The 15,315-nt window shown below is 41.1% G+C and overlaps 1 protein-coding gene across 11 annotated transcripts in view; it reads left to right on the top strand.

The window, feature by feature from the left end:
- The window catches only part of OSBPL9 (oxysterol binding protein like 9), a 187,493-nt gene extending 172,384 nt beyond the window's left edge, over window positions 1-15,109 (top strand). For all 11 annotated transcript variants that reach the window (XM_045897716.2, XM_045897714.2, XM_045897713.1 and 8 more), the window contains 10 exons: window positions 3,821-3,906; window positions 5,099-5,270; window positions 6,504-6,588; window positions 7,378-7,488; window positions 7,770-7,833; window positions 7,942-8,082; window positions 11,315-11,393; window positions 12,168-12,259; window positions 14,031-14,166; window positions 14,435-15,109. In XM_045897716.2, coding sequence (XP_045753672.2) covers window positions 3,821-3,906; window positions 5,099-5,270; window positions 6,504-6,588; window positions 7,378-7,488; window positions 7,770-7,833; window positions 7,942-8,082; window positions 11,315-11,393; window positions 12,168-12,259; window positions 14,031-14,166; window positions 14,435-14,509 — 1,041 coding nt within the window. In that variant the 3' untranslated portion in view covers window positions 14,510-15,109. The remainder of the gene's footprint in view (window positions 1-3,820; window positions 3,907-5,098; window positions 5,271-6,503; window positions 6,589-7,377; window positions 7,489-7,769; window positions 7,834-7,941; window positions 8,083-11,314; window positions 11,394-12,167; window positions 12,260-14,030; window positions 14,167-14,434) is intronic.
- Window positions 15,110-15,315: the final 206 nt, after the last annotated feature.

Raw genomic sequence — 15,315 nt, 5'->3', positions numbered from 1 at the left:
TGCAGAATGTGCCCTCCTCAATACCCACCACCAGGCTAACCCATCCTCCCACCCCCCTCCCCTCCAGAACCCTGTTTGTTTTTCAGAGTCCATCTTCTCTCATGGTTCGTCTACCCCTCCGATTTCCCCCGCTTCATTCTTCCCCTCCCGCTACCTTCTTCTTTTTTTTTTTCTTAACATATATTGCATTATTTGTTTCAGAGGTACAGATCTGAGATTCAGCAGTCTTGCACAATTCACAGTGCTTACCAGAGCACATACCCTCCCCAGTGTCTATCACCCAGTCATCTTTTCACGGGTTTTTTATTGTTGTTGTTATTAGGGAAGGATGTTCTCCTGAAGTGGCCCCTCAGACTTTTTTTTTTTTTTTTTTTTTTTTAAGATTTTATTTATTTATTTGACCGCACAAGCAGGCAGGCAGAGGGAGAGGGAGAAGCAGGCTCCCCGCTGAGCAGGGAGCTGGACTCGTGGCTTGATCCCAGGAACCTGGGACCATGACCTGAGCCAAAGGCAGACACTTAACCAACTGAGCCACCCAGGCGCCCCGGTCCCTCAGACTTCCAACTGAATCTTGTTGGCCAGAGTTATGCGTGTGCCGGCGCCTAAGCCAGTCACTAGCAAGGGAGGTTAAATGATAGGTATAGATTAATCCACATTCACCCCTTGAGATCGGGAAGGAACCTGTGACTCTCATGGCAGCCTAGAGCCTGAGCCTGAACTGGATCAGAATTCTGTTACTAAGGATGAAGCAGGGATATGCATAGGCAACCAAAAGTGTCTGCCACAATCAAGTTTGTAAACCTTGCCTCACATAATTTTCTCTGCCAGATAATCTGTATTTGGTCCATAGCCACTATAAGCTTGTTATATTATGAAAGATATATAATAGTTTTTTTTTTACCAAAAATGTTAAAAATGAGTTATTTTAGAAATCTTTACTGGCATAAACAAATGGCTGTGATTGCCAACAGATTCTGAAATCTTGATGCCTTTATGCATTCCAGAATATTACAGTAATACTATAATTATTTTTATTAAGTTCAGTTGAATGATGTAGTGTTCAGTGATTCATTAGTTGCATATAACACCCAGTGCTCATCACATATGCCCTCCTTAATACCCATCACCCGGTCACCCCATCCCTCCACCCCACCTCCCTTCTGTAACCTTCAGTTTGTTTCCCAGAGTCCAGAGTCTCTCATGGTTTGTCTCCCTCTCTGATTTCTTCCCATTCAGTTTTCCCTCCCTTCCCCTGTGGTCCTCTGCGCTATTCCTTATGTTCCACATATGAGTGAAACCATACGATAATTGTCTTTCTCTGCTTGACAGTGCCATAAATTTTTATCTCATTCTCCTATTTATAAAATGGATTTTCTCACTTCAGATACTTTCTAAAGTTTTTTCCCAAGTACTTTGTAGTGTTTGCAAATACTATAAAGTCACATCCCATTTACCTCAGTTGGTCTTCAGATAGTTCTAAGATATAAGCAGGGCATGTAATTAGACTCCTTTTACACAAACTTAGGGAAGTCAAGTTAATTTTCCAGGGCTTCCTTATACCTAAGTGGCAGCAAAGTAAGTACTTGAACCCAGGTCAAAGACAAGCTAGCCCTGTTCCAGTTACTTGACATAGTGGCATGTATCAGTATAGTGCCAAAAACATTGAAGATGATCTGTTGAATGAGAGTTCTCAAGAAAACATTTTATGTAGGGAGAAAAAAAAATTTTTTTTTTTTAATTATCAAATTTTGGTTTTTGGCTATTTCTTCTTTTTGAGTTGTCCAGTTCTTTTGTCCATTTTTCTGCTGGTAATAGTAATCTTTTTCTTGTAAGAACTATTTATATATTAAAAGTATTTACTTCTGGGGTGCGTCGGTGGCTCAGCTCTTGATTTCGGCTCAGGTCATGATCTCAGGGTCATGAGATTGAGTCCTGTTTCTGGCTGTGTGCCATGGGTGGAGCCTGCTTGGGATTGTCTCTCCCCCTCTCTCAAAAAAAAAGTACCCCTGTTTTGTTATTCAGCATTCTTACTTGGCGGTTTTTAATTTCTGTGTTTTTCAAGAGTGATAAGTTGGTTGCACCAAGTCAGCACATAAGCTTACCTACCAGTCTAACCATATTTAGATTATGAACATACATAGGAAAGAAATATACATAGGAAACTGTTTACTTAAAATGTAAACTCTGGAGTCTGATTATAAACATTCTAAATGTTAGAGCTATAATGTCCTTTTCTAAGCTGTGTTCTATCAGTCTCTTATATAATCTTTATATACCCAGCCACAGTGGTCAACTGGTTAATCCCTGTCACACATATTTCCTGTCTCTTTTTTTTTCCCCTACCATGTCCATGTCTTGTTCTTCTGTTTTCTCCTGTATTACAGTCATACTCCTATCTAAGGCTTTTGTCTAGTGCCATGTCAGTGAATCATTTCCCAGCTCTGCCCTCATTCTGGTCCCCCAGCAGAACATGATCTTTCCCTCTCCTGAACTTCTAGGAACTTTGAACATTCTTGTATATTTGTCACATTCCACCTAAAATTTATTTTTTTTTTTTGAAGATTTAATTTATTTCTTTAGAGAGAGGGTATGTGAACGTGCTGCGCAGGGGTGAAGCATAGAAAGGGACAGAAAGGGAAAGGGGAAGAATCTCAAGCAGACTCCGTGCTGAGCGTGGAACCTGATGCAGGGCTTGATCCCACAACCATGAGATCATGACCTGAGCCGAAACCAAGGGTCGGGCACTTAACTGACTGAGCCACCCAGGCACTCCAATATTCCACCTAAAATTTAAATACTGGTGGTATTCTCTCATCCTTACCTTTGCCTTCTCCACAGCATTTAACACAGGATGTTGAATAGAGTAGATACACAGTCATTACTAAATTTAAGGGAATTTTTGTTTACTGTGGTGCTCCATAATGAATAATTTATAATCTGATAGATATTTCAAAAACAATGCTTACATATCCTAATGAAATTCTTCTCTAATTGGTTGTTCCTAATCTTTCTCATTCCTTCTTTCCATATTCCAGTTTCCTATTTTTTTCTCCTCTGCCACATTCCTAGCCTGTCAGCATTTTTCTTCATGGGCTCAGCCCCATTGTAGAAAGAGTTCATTGATTCCCATCTTTATTCTCTTATTTATTCCTTTAATGCTCACTTAAAAATTTCTTGCTGTGTAATAGTAGTCATGAATGCAAGTGTAAGTGTGGTCCTTCCATTATTTGAGAACACAGATGCATAAGTAGATAAATTGCCTGATACAACTAATGATCATAGAGAAGCAGCATTAGAAAGTACACAGACCCCTCAGTGTCAGACCCAGTTTGAATTCCACATCAGTATGGAGCAGTGAAAAAATTTCTCTCTCTTTGAGCTTCATTTGTCTTGACTGTAAAACAGGGATAATAATTTCTTCAGAACAGGATTGTTGTACAGTTTAGAGTAATATAATGTGTGTGTCATGCCCCAGCAGGTAGTAGGCATCAGAGGGTAGCTACTGAGTGTAGTTTGTCATTGTTATTCTGATTCAGGAGCTTTAGGGAGATTGCACGGAGGAAGTGACAATCTGAACATTCAAAATCTGTTCTTTGTTTCCCATCTACTGGGCAGGTTAATGGGCATATCTGAATCAGAATAGTTTGGGAAGTAGGTATCAGAAGCATGCCTGGGCAGTACGTGGTGGGTATTACCATGATTGGAATGAGATTTTTTGGTTTTGGGGGTTTTTTTGTTTTTGTTTTTTTAAAGCAATTCAGCAATCTGTTTATCTGTAGTGGAATTTGATCCTGAAGGGTCAAATGTGTATGTTTTTCAGGTAGTTCTTCCAACATTCATTCTTGAAAGAAGATCTCTTTTAGAAATGTATGCAGACTTTTTTGCACATCCGGACCTGTTTGTGAGGTATTTGACTGAACACCGTAGTTTCCAATTTTTAAAATGTTACTCAGTAACTTTCTGTTTGTACAGGATAGATGGATTCCTTTTTTCCTTTTTACCTTTCAGACATTTCTGAGAAAAGGCATTATTTTGTTTATATTAGATGCCTGTTTGCTTAGATTATATGGTGGTGATGTTGTCAGGTAATCAAGTTAGATGCTAAAAAATCTTGAGAGCCCATTAATAGGTAGCCAGTATTTATAGAGCCAAGGCTGGAGCTTATTTGATGCAGGGATTGGTAAATATAGTAAAATCTCTGCTTTTACTATATCCTGACGAAATTCAGTTATCTGAATTTAGCAATCCTTTCTAAAGCACCTGGTGTTTGCCAGGAAAGAAAAAGTCAGTGTCTGCCCTTGAGGAGCTTACAGTCTAGTGCCCAGATTACAGACTGACTCATAACTTTTAAATATTAGCTTGCAATAGTAGATATATGTGCAAAGGGGAAAGTAAAGTTGGCACTGATTTACAACGAGGCGAGTTCACATTGCTTTTCAGTGGGAGCAGGAAATTTTTCTTTATAGCTGGGTGTTATAATCCATCTTCTCTGATTGCATTGCTTGGCCTTGGACTGTGGTTTACTGGAGCCAGATACATTTCACTTTGAGGTTTCATGATGGGTGGACACATTGGCTGACACTGGTATACAGTTGACCCTTGAACAATGTGGGGCTTTGGGATGCTTACCTCCCATGTAGTCAAAAATCTGTACTTTTGACTCCCCAAAAACATCACTAATAATAGCCTGCTGGAAGCCTTGCTGATAACACAAATAATATTAACATATTCTTGTATGTTACATGTGTTATATGTTGTATTCTTACAATAAAGTAAGCTAGAGAAAACATTAAAATCATAAAGAAAAATACATTTACAGTGCTTTACTGTATTTTATCAAAAAGTATCCACATGTAAGAGGAACCACATAGTTTAAACCTGTGTTATTCAAGGGTTAACTGTATATACATTTATCAAATTCATCGACCCAAACACTTAAGACTAATGTGTTTAATCATGTATGTTATATCTCAGTTTTAAAATCTCTTGGTCCTGGGTCCTCTCTCCCTGGCTTACGGTGGACCATGCCGAGGAGTGCAGCATCAGCGTGTGTCCTGTCAGAAAGCAAGACATTAAATTTTGTCTTTCTGCCTTGCAGCATTAGTGACCAGAAGGATGCCAGAGATCGAATGGTTCAGGTTGTGAAATGGTACCTCTCTGCCTTTCACGCAGGAAGGAAAGGATCGGTTGCCAAAAAGCCATACAACCCCATTTTAGGGGAAATCTTCCAGTGTCACTGGACATTGCCAAATGATACTGAAGAGAACGCAGTGAGTTCTTTACTGATGTTTTTAGTGATCTTAAATTGCATACTGATTCATTTTATTTGGGGGCAGATAATAATGGTAAAGATAGTAATCAAAAGATGGTCAGCACCCACAGAAGAATAGTGTTATTGGGTCAGCATACTCCAGATACAGTGAGCAGGGAAGGAGTGGCATGAGATGAGATTCAGAGATCAGGTAATGCATGGCCTTGTGGGCCATAATAGTAACTTTGTAGCTTATCAAGATTGCATTTTTGTTTTAAAAAGATCACTGTAATGATTTTGTGAAAAATAAATCAGAAAGGGGCAAAAACAGAAGCAAGGAGACCACTGAGGAAGTTTTGGCATTATTCCAGAGAGACATGGTTGATTCAAGCTATACTGTGGAGGTGGTACTTATGGTGGACTGGGGAGGTAAAAGAAAGGCGACAGAGATGAACCCTGCATGTGGGCTTCAGCAATTGGTTGATGCCATTTACAGAAAAGGAAAAAAATTAAATTTGGGGAAGGAAAAATCAAGAACTCTAATTTGAAATATAAAGTATGAGTTATACATGTAAATGGAGTTGCCAAGTAGGGAGTCAGAATTTTAAGAGTCTGGAGTTAAAGGGAGAGGTTTAGGATAGAAATGGGGCTTTTAGAGATTTTAATATATTTAGATGGCATTTATCGGAATTAGGTGAACTTACCTAGTAAGACAGCATAGCTAGAAAAGAGTAGATATCCAGACCTGAATCCCCAGGGCCCCAACATCTAGAGATTGGTTTGAGAAAGATGACCAAGAAGAAAGACTCAAGCAATGTAAAGAGGCCCTAGCCCACAGTGCCTGGCACATAATAGCCTCTGAGCACACCATGAAATCTCCATCTCTCCCCCTTTCCATGTAATTCATTACATGTGGTCCTTCCTGAAGACAGAGGCAGTGTAATGTGTCTGTTCTTACTCATTTGGCGGACACTGATAAGTGACTGTCGTCTGTGCCACGCCTGGCTCTGGGTCAGGCAATTGATGCTTGCCTTCAAGGATGTCTTAGGGAGGTCTAGTCAAGGGAGACGGACACAAAGCTATAATTCTAGTAGTGAAATTAAGTGCCATAATAAAAGTATGTATAAGGTGGTTTGGGTATGTGGAGGAGAGAACAGTTAACCACCTTGGGAGGCAGAGACTCCAATTGTGAGATTATCCACAGTGTCACTTGTGTTTGCATATCAAAAGAAAATGTTATATTTGCTTACAGGAGCTAGTTTCAGAAGGACCAGTTCCCTGGGTTTCCAAAAACTGTGTGACATTCGTGGCTGAACAGGTTTCCCATCATCCACCCAGTAAGTTACAGAGCTCCTTTGCACCATCCATTCTCAAACTCTTCTGTCTAAAGAGGGTCGTTAAAAGCTCCATAGCTGGGGCACCTGGGTGGCTCAGTTGGTAGAGCACGCAACTCTTGATCTCAGGGTTGGGCATGGACCTACTTTAAAAAAATAATAAAAAACCAAAAGCTCCATAGCTGATTTCACTATAGTATTGGTTTTATGGCTGCCTCTGTCTTTCTAACCTTATGAAGATTGGTTCCTCCTACCTGTCTCTTTCTTGTGTAAGTGCCAAAGATTCTATTCATTCCACTGATTGTGTGTGTAAAAAGCAGGGATGTGGGAAACTAACTTGTCATCCTTCATCTTATACATAACGAGCTGTGCTAAAGACCCCAGCAATTTTGAGAGTTTATATAAATAAGATGTAGTCTCTACACAGTATATTCCTGACATAGTGGAGAGAATGCATATCCTTAATGTCTTATTTGCTCAACAATGTTAAGACTGGAAATACTGGATGGGCCCAGGTTGGGGCTGGGGCAAGAACATGCTTGCTGACCAGAAGATTTTAAGCCTCCAGGATTGCTACAGCCTCATGGTTCAGGGAAGTTCCTGCCTGTGTGGCCCTAAGTGGTGCTTGCATTGGGAGAAACAATATAAAAGGCAGTTACGTACTTCCTGGCCTCATTTGAGGCTGTTCTTTGAGGGTACAAGGATTTTCCCCATGACGCCTGTTCTTTCTCCAGGTTGAGTTGGAGAGGTGACTCTAGCTATGTACTGCACTAATTGAAAATTTCTGTTCAGTTTCAGCCTTTTATGCTGAGTGTTTTAACAAGAAGATACAATTCAATGCTCATATCTGGACCAAGTCAAAATTCCTTGGCATGTCGATTGGGGTGCACAACATAGGGCAGGGTAAGTCTCTGGGCATGGGGTAGACTAGAGTGTTAATAGAATTTTTTTCTAATATGTGCTGGACCCTTGTCTAGTGAGGGGAAATGGCACCAAGAAAGCCAGACTGGATGTCACTGTTTGCATATAAGCATGTGTATTGGGGATGAGAACAGAGGTGGGAGGGTGCAAGATTGATTTTCCTTAAATTGAATGGAGTATCCTGGAGTATCCATCAATCAGACGATAAAGTCTTCTGGCCAGTTGACACTGCTCATCAGAGATTCTATCCCTTCTCTCTACAGGCTGCGTCTCATGTCTAGATTATGATGAACATTATATTCTCACATTCCCCAATGGTTATGGAAGGCAAGTAGAGCTGTGTCCATTTCCTCTGATCAGCTGGCAGCAGAGCCTGCTGTTCCTTAAGCTACACCCCGCCTTACCTGCACTTTTTTTTTTTTTTTTTTTTTGCAGGTCTATCCTCACAGTGCCCTGGGTGGAACTAGGCGGAGAATGCAACATCAATTGTTCCAAAACTGGCTATAGTGCAAATATCGTCTTCCACACTAAACCTTTCTATGGGGGCAAGAAGCACAGAATTACTGCTGAGATTTTGTAGGTATTTTGTTTTTCTGCTTCAGTTCTCTTTTGCTTCTCTGAAATACTTTTGTCTTGAACTGTAACTTTTATTAGGAATTGACTGTTTTAATGGTTTTTTTTGTAAACTTGTTTCACATCCTGTATGTTCTGTTTCTTCCTAAAATCCCATATCAGAAGGAGACCTAAAATCTGGGTTCAGAACAGAAGTCAGTCATTGATTGATGGGATTTCCTTCCTAGGAGCCTGAGAGGAGTCTTCCCAGATCGCCCAGCTAATGCAGATCATGGATTCCTGACTCAATTGAAGCCTGGGCTAGTCTGTACAGTAGACACTATGATGATTCCCACTGTAATGTCTCCCAAATCCTCAGTCCTTTTTTCTGTGCCTTTGCTAGGGAAAAACAGTAACCATCACATCTTGGCTTGGTTTCGTCTAGAGTCAGATGAAGACAACTGTGCTTTCTCAGTAACAGTCAGTTGGGTGGATTCAGAATCCACCTGGAAGAGGAAAATCTGCAGGACTTTTGTCTTTCCTGAGAGGCCTTGTTGGGAACAGTGTTACAGATGGAAGATACATGACTGATTAACCAGTTTTCCAGGGAAATAATTGGGATGACATAATTAGTATCCAAAAAAATCTTGAGCGGGAAGGACCATGAACACATGATGAAGTTTAAAGATCAGTGTAAAATCTAAAAAATTACTGCAGGGGCGCCTGGGTGGCTCAGTTGGTTAAGCAACTGCCTTCGGCTCAGGTCATGATCCTGGAGTCCCTGGATCGAGTCCCGCATTGGGCTCCCTGCTCGGCAGGGAGCCTGCTTCTCCCTCTGACCCCCCCCCCCCCATGTGCTCTCTCTCTCTCATTCTGTCTCAAATAAATAAATAAAATCTTTAAAAATAAATAAATAAATAAATAAATAAAAAATGACTGCAATCAGAGGATATGGGCAGAGCTCAGCGAGCAGCACAAGTCACCACTGGAATGCATCTGGACCCCCAAAATAGCAGGTGTTGGAAATCAGGATGTCCAGAACAAAGACATGGGTGGGCCTGCTTCGCAGTGTTCCTTTGAGGTAACCAGCACCAGTAGGAGCTGCTAGCTCAGCAGAATCTTCTGCCAGTAATAGCCATATATAGTAGAAAGACTACCCTCAGAGTTGGGAACTGAAAAAGCGCTTGGTAGACTCTTCAAGTAAGGGATCTGAGCATGAGATGAAGGATTGTACTAGCTGAGTGGCTGTCAAAAGTTTTTGGTTTCTGGACTCCTTTACACTTAAAAATTACTAAGAGCCCCAAAGTGCTTTTGTCCTACATCAGATAATATCCATTGATATTTCTTACATTAGAAATTAAGACAAGATTTTTTTTTTAGGCGTTTATTTATTTGACAGAGACAGAGAGGGAACACAAGTAGGGGGAGTGGGAAAGGAAGAAGCAGGCCTCCCGCCAAGCAGGGAGCCCGATGTGGGGCTCGATCCCAGGACCCTGAGCCAAAGGCAGACGCTTAACGACTGAGCCACCCAGGTGCCCCAAGATTTTAAAATATTTATAAATAGGGGTGCCTGGGTAGCTTCGTTGGTTAAACATCCGACTCTTGATTTTGGCTCATGTCATGATCTCAGGGTTGTGGGATTAAGCCCCACATAAGGCTCTGCGCTCAGTGTGGAGTCTGCTTAAGATTTTCTTCCCCGGGCACCTGGGTGGCTCAGATGGTTAAGCGTCTGCCTTCGGCTCAGGTCATGATCCGAGAGTCTTGGGTTCGAGCCCCACATCGGGCTCCCTGCTCAGCGGGGAGCCTGCTTCTCCCTCTGCCTCTCTCTCTCTCTCTGTCTTATGAATAAATAAAATCTTCAAAAAAAAAAGATTTTCTTTCCCTCTGCCCCTCCCCCTGCTTGCGCGCACACGTTCTCTTGTAAATAAATCTTTAAAATACTCATTTACAAAGGACAATAGCATTTTTATGAAGAAGAAACTTTTCCAAAACTTGCCTTTAAAACATTTTTGAGAGGAGAGGCATAGTACATTTTTTGAATTTTGCAAATCTCTGATACAATTAATAGAAGACAGTTGGATTCTCCTACTTGTCAGTCTCTTGCGTAGCGTCTGGGAAACACTGTACACTTGTGGGAAAAAGAGGGTGAAAAAGGCAAGTAATGTCTTAATATGATGAAAATAGTTTTGACCTGAGAATCTTGGGAACCCTCAGGAGTCCCCACCATACTTTGAGAAGCACTGCACAATGACTTCGTAAACGTGGGATTCTACCATTTTTCTTCCCTGTTGTCGCCCTTCTCCTAAAGCCCCTAAATCATAGAGGAAACTTGTTTTAGTCCCATGATGACAGCTTGCATCCTACCCTGTGTATTTTTCTATTTCTGACCTCTTTTATAGCCTCCTCCTATGTTTATGCCTTACCCTTCCTAACCTGTTCTTTGCTGTGATGCTTAACTTCCCAAATTTCATACCTGCCATACATACCATTGTTATGTCCAAGTAGAGGCCTGTTGGCGTTTTTGAGGAAAGGATCCTTCCTCAGGAAAAGAGGTCAAACTGTTTGACCTTAGGACCTCAGGATACTTTGGACTGTTTGACCTCAGGATCCTTCCTCAAGATGAAAAGCCTGGTCTCCAGTGTTAATCCTTAAGTGAGACCTTCTCTGACCTTCATTTCAACACTTTTGCCCTTGATCTCCATTGCTGACCTTAACTCCCCATAGCACTTACCACCCAGAATCTCAGTGGCGAGGTCTCCACAACTAGGCTGCGAACAGCTTGAGGGCAGGGACCATCCCTCATCTTTTGTGGCCCCAGTACCCCCACCACAGGGCTCTCTTGCTCATCTCCTATCCCCTATTCATGGGATCTTGAGTTCTAAATTAGCATCTTGTTTAGGGGCCTCATTCTTTTTTTTTTTTTTTTGATTTTATTTATTTATTAGAGAATGAGAGAGAGCACAAGAGGGAAGAGGGTCAGAGGGAGAAGCAGACCCCCCGCTGAGCAGGGAGCCCGATGTGGGACTCGATCCCGGGACTCCAGGATCACGACCTGAGCCGAAGGCAGTCGCTTAACCAACTGAGCCACCCAGGCGCCCTAGGGGCCTCATTCTTAAGAGTTGGCTCAGGGAAATCCATTTCCACTAAGCTGCTTTTACCCCGAGACTTCACAGTTGCTCTTCCATGTGCTGCTCCGACCAGATTCTTCGGTAGTTATCAACTTAAGACTAACAGAAATGTTTCCTTTTCTATTTAGTTCTCCAAATGACAAGAAGTCTTTTTGCTCAGTTGAAGGGGAATGGAATGGTGTAATGTATGCAAAATATGCAACAGGGGTAAGAAGCTATATTTTACACTTATTTTAGGCTACATTAAATTGTAGCCTTTCATCCAGAAATTTAAATACCAAGGCCAACTGTAATGCCATCTCTTCAGGGAAATCCTTTTCTTTCCCCCACCTCTTCCCCAGTGGTACAGTGAGTTTTATTTTCCCCTCTCCTCTCAGAACACTCAGTATATGTAAAAAAAATATTAATGCTTGGCATATAGTAAATATCCAGTAAATGACAGCTGTATCATTAGAATGGGTGGTATGTTTATAAAATTAAGTGCTAAACTAATTTGTTTGTATACACAACTTGACTTTTTATAAGAAATGTATTTAGTGCCTGGCACCATGGATACAGAAATGAGTAAGATAGTCCTTGATCTCAAGAAACTTGCAAACAGTACCTAATTAAAGTAGGAGGAAGGTGGTATGGGATTAACAGGAGGAGCCAACGAACTGGATTTTGGACTTGGAGAATTTGAAATGTAAAAAGCACTTCAGCATTTAGCATTAGAATTAGTTTATGGGCCTAATTTCATAAGAGATTAATATTGAGCATATAGCACATAGCCACATTGAAAACCTCTGTTGAGCTTCTACCAAGACTTAAGATACACCACTATATTTTAAGCTGAAGGTAGCATCTGAAACTCACTGTCTGTACATCCTATTCCTATGTGGGATTTGACTATTAAATCTGTTAAACGTTTCTGGGGAGAGTTGACTTTTCCTCCCAGAACAGTTTGAACAATAAAACATCTACCTATCTCTTATTTTCTAGGAAAATGCAGTTTTTATAGATACCAAGAAGTTGCCTATAATTAAGAAGAAAGTGAGGAAGTTGGAAGATCAGAACGAGTATGAATCCCGCTGGTAAGAGGACTTTGCTAGAGCTATTGTGGCGATGTCCTTGCTAATGGCTAGGCAAAGGCAGGGCTGGGTTTTGGAGACACAACAGCAGAGTATAACAGAGCACAGACTAATTCTGAATACCTGGGTTCATATGGAGCTCCACCACTTACTAGCTTTTTAACCATGACTGTAAGCTAGCCTCTCTTTGCCTTCTTTCCTAAAATGGGAACTACCTCAGAGTTGATGTGAGGACTGAATGAGATAAAACACGTAGTATATATATGATGCTTGGGATATAGTAAGTATTGTGTGCAGACTTATCACCATCTTTGTGGTTTTTTTGTTTTTTTTTTAGATTTTATTTATTTGAGAGAGACAGAGATAGTGAGATAGAGAGCACAAGTGGGGAGGAGAGGGAGAAGCAGGCTCCCCACAGAGCAGGGAGTCCGATGCGGGGCTCGATCCCAGGACCCTGGGATCATGACCTGAGCCGAAGGCAGACGCTTAACTGACTGAGCCACCCAGGCGCCCACCATCTTTGTGGTTTTTAAGAGAAGGCAGTGAGGTTCCCAAAAGACCCTGTCTTTTGTTGCAAAAAACTTTAAAAAATTTCATCCCAAAGTATTTCAGTATATATCTCTAAAGTGACTTAAAAACCACTAGCCACAATATCACACTTTGAAAAAACAAATCCTTGGGGCACCTGGGTGGCTCAGTCGTTAAGTGTCCGCCTTAGGCTCAGGTCATGATCCCAGAGTCCTGGGATCGAGTCCCACATCGGGCTCCCTGCTCAGCGAGAAGCCTGCTTCTCCCTCTCCCACTCCCCCTGCTTGTCTTGTTTCCTCTCTTGCTGTGTCAAATAAAATCTTAAAAAAAAAAAATCCTTAATATCATCAAGTATCTAGTTGGTATTCAATTTTCCAGTGGTTTCAAACATATTTTTCCTTTCGCATTTGCTACAGTAAAATCAGGATCTATCCGTGGTATGAGAATCACACACTGAAGTTCTTTGTTTAGCATATTAGTGCATTTAAGTGAAGGAAGAGGATCTTACAAATGATTACCCAACTGTTGTCTCTACTTGTTAACAGTCTGCTTGCCTGGACTGCCTGCTCGTATTTATAAGTGGAAATCTATAGAAATTTGTGCTCTGCTCCTCACCACAGGGGGATCTTAAGCATGGCCACTTCTCTGGTCCCTAGGTGTCTTCCCTTGTAAAGTGACACTAGACTTACCTAGTTATCATCTTCCAGGCCTTGAGAAGAAGCCACATCTCTTACCCCCATAAGTCTCTGCAGTTTACCTCTTGACCCTTATTCTCTTGGTTCAGACCGTTTCTCTAGATTTCATTTTTCAAGGGAGTTTTTCGGAAATGGCACTTCTTTCCCCTGATCTAACCCTTCTGGTTTATAATAAAGGAAACTCACACCCTAGAAAGGTGAATGATGAACCCCCAAAGTTGCATAGCTAGCTAGAGATAGAGCCAAAAGTAAAATCCCAGATTTCAGTTGTGTTCTTTCTTCTCTGTTGTCTGTACCATATATCTAGCTTTCTGCCCATCCTCTATGTTCTTCCTTTGACACTAGCAGTGGAATCTTCTGAGTCCATTTCTTTGTCCTTTATTCCATTGCCTTGGTACCACTTTAAGGAGATTCAATCTGTGAACTACACTTAAAACCGTTTGACTTACACTCTCATTATGCTATATTCAGTCAGGCTCCAGACTTTCAGTCTCAAGTTTGCTAACTCCTCTGTCCATCTAGTACTCAGGGCCTTGACTTCTTTTCTTTAGCCTTTGGAAGGATGTCACTTTCAACTTAAAAATCAGAGACATTGATGCAGCAACCGAAGCCAAGCATAGACTTGAAGAAAGACAAAGAGCAGAAGCTCGGGAAAGGAAGGAGAAGGAAATTCAATGGGAGACAAGGGTAAGCTCGATTGGGGAGCCGGCCCCAACCTACCAGCTGCTATTCCCCCTGAACTCTGAGCTGTAAGTCATTCATTCATTTCAGTGAATGCTGAAGTAGTGAACCACTTTTAAATAAGCATAGTGATGAACAGGGTGAGCCCTGGTCCCTGCCTGAAACTCACTTTAGTGTAATGAGGGGGAGAAGACATAGAATAATAAAAAGTATGGTATTATTTGTAGACATACAAAGCAAGTGAGTAACTGAATTCTCCCCCTTTCTTTTACAGTTATTTCATGAAGATGGAGAATGTTGGGTTTACGATGAACCATTACTGAAACGTCTTGGTGCTGCCAAGCATTAGGTTGGGAAATGCAAAGTTTACATCTGACGACCAGGGCAATAGGCATAATTAAGCAACAATCTTCCTTTGGGAGAACCTATTCACTCCCTTCTTATTGCAGTGGTTCCTATCTCAGGGATACTGGACTTTCTGATGCAGATGAACAATTAAAGCGAGAAAAGCTTCCCTTTTTTCCTTTTCTGTGGCAGTTACAATTTTGACTTCAGTCCTGAGAAAAACTTCAGGTTTTGAAAACAAGATGATCTGCTTTTTTCCCCAAGCCCCATGCTTTGAAAAGCATTTATAAATCCCGGTCTTAAACTTTGCACACCTAGTACGGCTGTTAAGATATACATCCACACACACACATATATACACACACGCACACATATAGACCTGATGCCAGATTTTTCATAAATACTCCATCTACTGTAAATATTGGTTCCTCTTAGTTGTTTTAGAAACTTAGTGCAATGTATTAAAATCAAGTGTTAGGAAATTTCATGCCCTCACCTATAACTTTTGTTTTGGAATTGGACTATTATTAAATTGTATCTAACTCTGGACTATATTTAATTATACTCAGTGCTTCTTAAGGCTTCATAAAGTAATTTTTCCAAATTTTTTTTAATGTGTTTCTTTTATTATCTGGCAACCTTGAATCCAGGAGCTAAGTCGCTTTACACAAGGACTCTCCTAAAACAATGGAGGGTCCATCCTTTTTCTCAACCCTCCCTTATACTCTGTGTTTAGCCCCCACCATGCTATTCTATTCTCCAGAGTTCCTTGAACTCTCATATAGCACACGTAGGGCTCCCAACATTTTA

This window comes from Mirounga angustirostris, unplaced genomic scaffold (genome assembly GCF_029215605.1).
Source record: "Mirounga angustirostris isolate CCGP_5_RB_7025 unplaced genomic scaffold, mMirAng1.0.hap1 SCAF_4, whole genome shotgun sequence".
NCBI lineage: Eukaryota > Metazoa > Chordata > Mammalia > Carnivora > Phocidae > Mirounga > Mirounga angustirostris.
This window is presented reverse-complemented; position numbering and strand designations above follow the sequence as displayed.